At 25.4% G+C, this 6,000-nt stretch overlaps 1 protein-coding gene across 7 annotated transcripts in view; it reads left to right on the plus strand.

Moving 5' to 3' along the window:
* The window catches only part of LOC147806712 (serine/threonine-protein kinase mig-15-like), a 61,990-nt gene extending 57,408 nt beyond the window's left edge, over positions 1–4,582 (plus strand). For 3 of the 7 annotated variants that reach the window (XM_087167041.1, XM_087167040.1, XM_087167039.1), the window contains exon 14: positions 3,917–4,581. Coding sequence is in view for 1 of the 7 variants with exons in the window: in XM_087167047.1 (XP_087023173.1) it covers positions 3,917–3,954 (38 nt within the window). In the remaining 6 variants the exon portion in view is untranslated. Of the gene's footprint in view, positions 1–3,916 lie in introns of all 7 variants that reach the window. The other 4 variants (XM_087167042.1, XM_087167043.1, XM_087167044.1 and 1 more) reach the window with 4 other exon arrangements.
* The last annotated feature ends 1,418 nt before the right edge of the window (positions 4,583–6,000 follow it).

The raw sequence follows: 6,000 nt of genomic DNA on the forward strand, positions 1-6,000 counted from the left end.
AAAATTTAATTTTTGATGTAGCAAAAACAAAAAATAAAAATAACTAAGTTTTCTGATAAAAAATCGCATGGTATAAATAAAATATGAGATGAATTTCCATTTAAATTTACCTAATATACCTGGAAAAGTCAGGGAATTTTTTATGAAATTCAGTGGGAACTAGGATGTCCTAACAGTTGTTGCAAACTCACAGCAGTTATAAAAATAGCTTGTTATTCAGAAAAAAAGAGCTTTATTTCATTTGACAACAGAGTCTTTTAAAAATACCCTAAAACTTAATCAGGGCTGATTGTGCTCCGGAAAAAATCCGGATTTCCGGATATTTCTCTAATCATGATTCGGAAGTTTCCGGAGATCGAAGGTTTAGATGTTTCAAAAAATCATTGATCACAAAAGTTTTCGGAAATCAAATTTTCAACGGTGGAACTTCAAAACACAGTTTACTTTTATTTGTTTGTAAGGAGAGCTACTTTATAAGCTTATATTCAAGATTAATATTCATTTTTTATCAGTAAATAGTTATTATAATCATAAACTCAAGAAAGAAAGACATATTTGTAAATTTCAATTACTTCTCTAAGTCATCATAGGTATGTGTAAAATCTTAAATATATTTTATGTAAACTAAATTAAGTATAACTTAAGTAAACTAAGTACGAAAACACCTTGTTTAAATTTTTTTCTAATGTTTCGATTTAAAATTTTTTTTTTTTTTACTCGAGAATTTTTTTCGGAATTTTGACATGGGCTCACAATTACCCCTGTCGTCAATGACTATTTAAGATGAATACAAAAAATTATTTATTCCTGATGGTTACAAATTATTGTAGCGATTTTAAAAAATAAAATGATACAAAATGCGAAGGTATTAAAAGTACTTAAGTACATTTTTAATGAATTTCCATTTAACATTAAATAAAATATTAAAATCCAAAATTATTACACAAAAAACGGCCAAAATTTTAGCATCTAAAATTGTGTACACAATTCAATGTGCTAAATTTAAATTAAGATTGTGAAATAAATAAAAATTACATTGTATTATTCTATTTTCATTTCTGTCATTAGGAATCTCAAGCTGTCATTACAATTGTTATACAAATTTTAAGATGTATGCGCTTAAGATGTATTTTCATATGTTTACAAATTTTAAGATAAATGGTAATAGTATAGTTTAAGATGCATGGACATTTTTTTTATTTTACCCTGCAGCATAGCTGCCAACTCTACTGGATCTCTCAGCAGACTACTGGATTTTGCCATTTTCTTCTGGCTTTTCTCCTGATTTTTGTACATTTTAGATCTATAATTGAGTTTTCAAAAAATCGCCCGTTAAAATAGAGATTTTACTCAATTTATTGCTGGGTTGAATATTTTAAAAAGTATTACTAATACATAATGAAATGGACCTCGCAGGAATCAGTTTAAGGCTTTTCTTTTTCTGTGCTCTAAAAATTTGTTTCTTTTTTTCAGAACTCCCTTTTTAAATTAAATCTTTTAACTATCAATAATTATTTACTTGTCTACTACTATTTAAAATTATGAGTTAACATAAAAAAATTTCGAATTCATTTAATGCCAATCATAAAGAAAAAATATTGCAGACCATTTATAGACATTATGGTAATAAAGTTTTTTGTATTTTGATGACAATAAAAATCCCTAAAATTCTCTATATGTAAAATATTTAGTATATTATGTAGCAGTTACCGTGAAATTTATAATATTTCTTATCCATCTTGATTGCTGTTCTGCAGGAAACAAAATATTGTTACTGTTTTAAAAACTATTATATATTTTGTACAAAGACTTATCTAATATAAACTAATCAAGAACAAAAATTTTCAATAATGTTAAAATCAACTCATCAAGGGTCAGGATGGTAATGACAGCAATAAAAATAGTTCAACTTACTTTATTCAATATACCTAAGCAGGATTGCTAAATATTTCCATACAAATATTCTTTTTTCGTTCTAAATCAGCTGCTACTGAGAATAAGTGTTATATGTGTTACTAGTGGCCATGAAACTGTTGAAAAGGCTAGGAAGTCAAACTCAGTGCAAAAATATTTTTAAAATGCAGTGAAACATAAGAAAAAGACTTAAAATTTTTAATATTTGTGGTAATCATAGTTTTTTTTTTCCTTCATGATCAATTTTAATTTTTATTTAAAGAATGGATAGAGCATGAAAGACCTTTTAGTATTTATATTTATCCTGATTAAAGGAAGGTAGCATGTAGCTCTGTAAAGTGCATGCAAATGACGAATAAATACAAACAGAAATTAGATTATAATACTTTCTTCTGTGTCTTCTGTTAACAGGACATTAAATAGCACAATTCCAGAAAAGCCGTTCCCAATTTTTTTTTTTTTTTTTTTGGCTATGAAGCCCTAAATGATTAAATAGTCCGCTAATAATTAGGGTAAAAACTTTATTTTAATTTTGAACTTTTAATATTTAAAAGGAGAAATAAATTTTTTTCATCGTTTTATATTTAATAATCTTAATTTAGGTTTTACTCGTATGTTTAACAGTTGAATATACACTGTCTTAGAGATGAATCTAGTCTAATTGAAGATTTGTTTTTATATTGCTATTAAAAACTGTTTTTAAATATTGAAAATAGTTATTAGGGAAACATATTTCTTTATTAAAAAAAAATCTTTTATTTTAGTTTGATTTGAAAAGCGCAATGTTAAATACTATTGCAAATTCTTATAAATGCATGTTTTTTTTCATACTTTTGTAAAATTGTTGTTAGAAAAATTATATATTTTTTTTTAAATTTTCATTTCCCATTTTTTGGCATATTACTTTAAATATAATTAAGGATTTCAAAAACTGTTCAAAAAGTCTCAACTGTCAGAACTCTTTCACGGAACCCCTAACATCATTTGGAAACCGTTGTTCTAGAGTGTGATCCATATATATATATTTGAATTTGCAAACTATTTTTAATGTATTTTAAGATATTTTAATTGAACTCCAGCCAATTGAATCCATGAATTTTATCATTAAGACTGAGCCATAATTACATTATTAAATAATATTAATTAATTAAAATAACTTTCATCTTGAATCGAAGCAAAGATATCTCACTTGTACAATAGCCACCCTTGTACATGAAAATATTCATTTTTATTTTATTTTATTTATTTATTTATTTCAAATGATTGACTGTGAACAATTTTGGTTATGGATAACTTGAGCTGAGATCCTAAAGTATTTGTACTCAGTTAAAACTTTACATAGTACTGCCCTGATATCTTGTGACCGGTCATTCTAGACTAACTCTCTGTCAATTTACATAAAGGAAAGTCCGGCATTTCAATATTGAACAAAATTAGTCATGAACTGTCATGATTTTAACTATTTAAAAGAAAAAAATCATGGAAAGTTCATAGATTTAGGTGGCCAAAAAATCGTATTTTTTAAAACGGAATCCCCCTTCCCCAATTTCACAGATTTCCTATTCTCCAAATATCTGAATTAGTAACAAAATCCCCACTCACAGTCAGGTTTCAATAAGATATAAAATGTTCTTTATTAAATTATGGTGTTCTTTGAAAAAATGAAAGAAAGAACAACATTTCTAGAAGGAATTATCTTTTAAACGCCAGTGATTCAGAAGGGCTTAAGGATTTTGAACTATAATTTCTTTTTAATAAAAAATAATTAGGAAAGAATAAAATTATTACTTGAGAGTGGTTATAAATGAAATATTTTTCGACTCTTGCGCAGTGATACTGAGATTTTTTGGTTTAGGTATTGTTACAGAAATCTACCTATTAAACTTTAGACCTATTAAAATTTTTTTAAATGATTTAAGTCTTAAAGAAATATTCAATGCTAATAGTTTTAAATTTAGTGTTTTCAATGTAAAGTTTAACTTTTTCTCTCTTATAATTTTAGCTTCGTCTGGGCTGCTGGATAATGCAAATGGAAAATGACATTCTGGTAGAATACGAGGGCCCGTAAGTTCAATCCTGACAGAAAACAAAACAACTGATGTGTATATGCTGTTAGATTCTCTTTAAATCTGCCGGAGCTGAAAGTCCTCTTGTTGTTGTGCAGAAGTTTGAAGATCTCTGTGTGATTCATCCCTGCTGTGTGTGTGTGGTTACTGTTGCTGACAATTTTATAAAATCTTTCAATAAAGCAGATTCATCAGTTTATTGCTCTGATATATAGTTGCACATAAACAAAAAATTGCAATTGAAGGGAAAATAACTGCATGAAATAAATTACTGTAAAGTTTTGGAATTCTTTTTATTAGAAAATAATAATAAAAATGATAACACATAGTCCAACTGTTGCTTTTTTCAATAAAAATTATTTTATTAAATGACAAATATGTGTTTTTAAGGATTATATGTTTATATTAAACAATGATGGTAAGAATATATTGCTTTTATAGTTGAGTGAAGTTTATATTGTATTTTGTTTTAAAATAAAATAATTAAATTGTGAAATAATGTTTGTCATGATTTGGTTTGATTAATTTTTTTTCTTCTTAACTACTGCATTCGGTAATTTATACAGCAACTTTATAATAAATCTTCAAAATTTTAGAAAATGGGGTAGGCAGATATGTGTTCATAAATAAAACTTAATAAGATATAATGTTGGAAATTTTTTTTATAGTCATGATAGTAATGTTTAAGTATTTTGAAATTAGATGAAGTTAAAATTCGGTTTCTTTAAAATTTGCAACATATCGGAAACAATTTAATTTTAACATCATTGTTAAACATTAACTCCAGCTTATGAACATTTATACTACTAGCATTGTATTTTTCACTTAATTTTGAATTATTTAGTTCAAATTTAAGATAAGAAGTGAATATTTTTATGATGTTTAAAATAATGATAATAGTAAAAATTTCTTTGGCTTAATATTTAAAATTTAGCTGAACATTTATTTACATTATTGTTAAAGCAAAAAATTTAAACCAACGTAGAGTAGAATCTTGTTTATTTAAGTTTTCATCAGTAAGGTTCTTTGCAAAGCAAGTTTTTAAATGCATAATATAGTTTTTTTTTATGGCTAATTGATCAATACCAGAAAATTGACTCTAACATCTGCTTAATTTTTTTAAATTTATTTTCTGAAAAGCTCTGTTTAAAATGTTTACATAGTACACCTGCTTTTTTCTAAACCTATTTATGTCATAACGCATAATCTATAATCAGCAAAATAAAAGCAATGGAATTGTTTCAAACAAAAATCTGAATTTTTTTAAATTTGAATTTTCAAACAAAAATCTGAATTTTTTTATAGCAACGTTCTCAAAAGAGTAATGGATTGTAGCAGGGTTCGTTGATTTAAATCAGCTTGATTTAAATCACGATTTAAATCAAATGATTTTTTTAAAAAAATCATTGATTTAAATCAACTAATTTTTTTTATCTATATATATTGATTTTAAAAGTTAAAAGACAGTGTTTTAAATTTTTGATACTTCTATTATTTTCTTTTCTTAGTATTAAAATTTAATTTAAATAAATTGCTGCATTAATTAATTTTAGTTAACGAAATTACTTTCTTGGTGTGTGTTAAATTCCAACACATTTGAAATTACATTTTTAAAAATCTTTTGATTCTTGAGATTGAAAGTACAGATTAAAGTAAACATTTAATGCTGTCTTAATATAGACTTGCATAGCTGTAGAAAGTAATTAATAAACATGAATTTTTTTAAAAAAATAATACAAGTAATGTTAATTAAAATTCTACCTTTTGAATGAAAAAGCGTTAATTAAAATCTACATCATATTTTATTGGTGGAAAATGTATATTTCTGAAGCTTGAGGTTATATTAAAAAGAAATTACCTTAATATGCCAAAAACAGAAAAAGAAAAAAAAACGGGCTGATGAATTCAGATGTTTTTTTTTCCTATTGTAGTGTCATTCTTCCCTTTCAAACTCTTTCGAAGTCTGTTTGATGCAGTAGGGTTATTAACTGGTATTTTTTTCTCATAATATGTTTACAGT

The sequence above is a fragment of the Parasteatoda tepidariorum genome, chromosome 7 (assembly GCF_982258835.1).
Source record: "Parasteatoda tepidariorum strain Cologne lab strain chromosome 7, Ptep-v5.0, whole genome shotgun sequence".
NCBI lineage: Eukaryota > Metazoa > Arthropoda > Arachnida > Araneae > Theridiidae > Parasteatoda > Parasteatoda tepidariorum.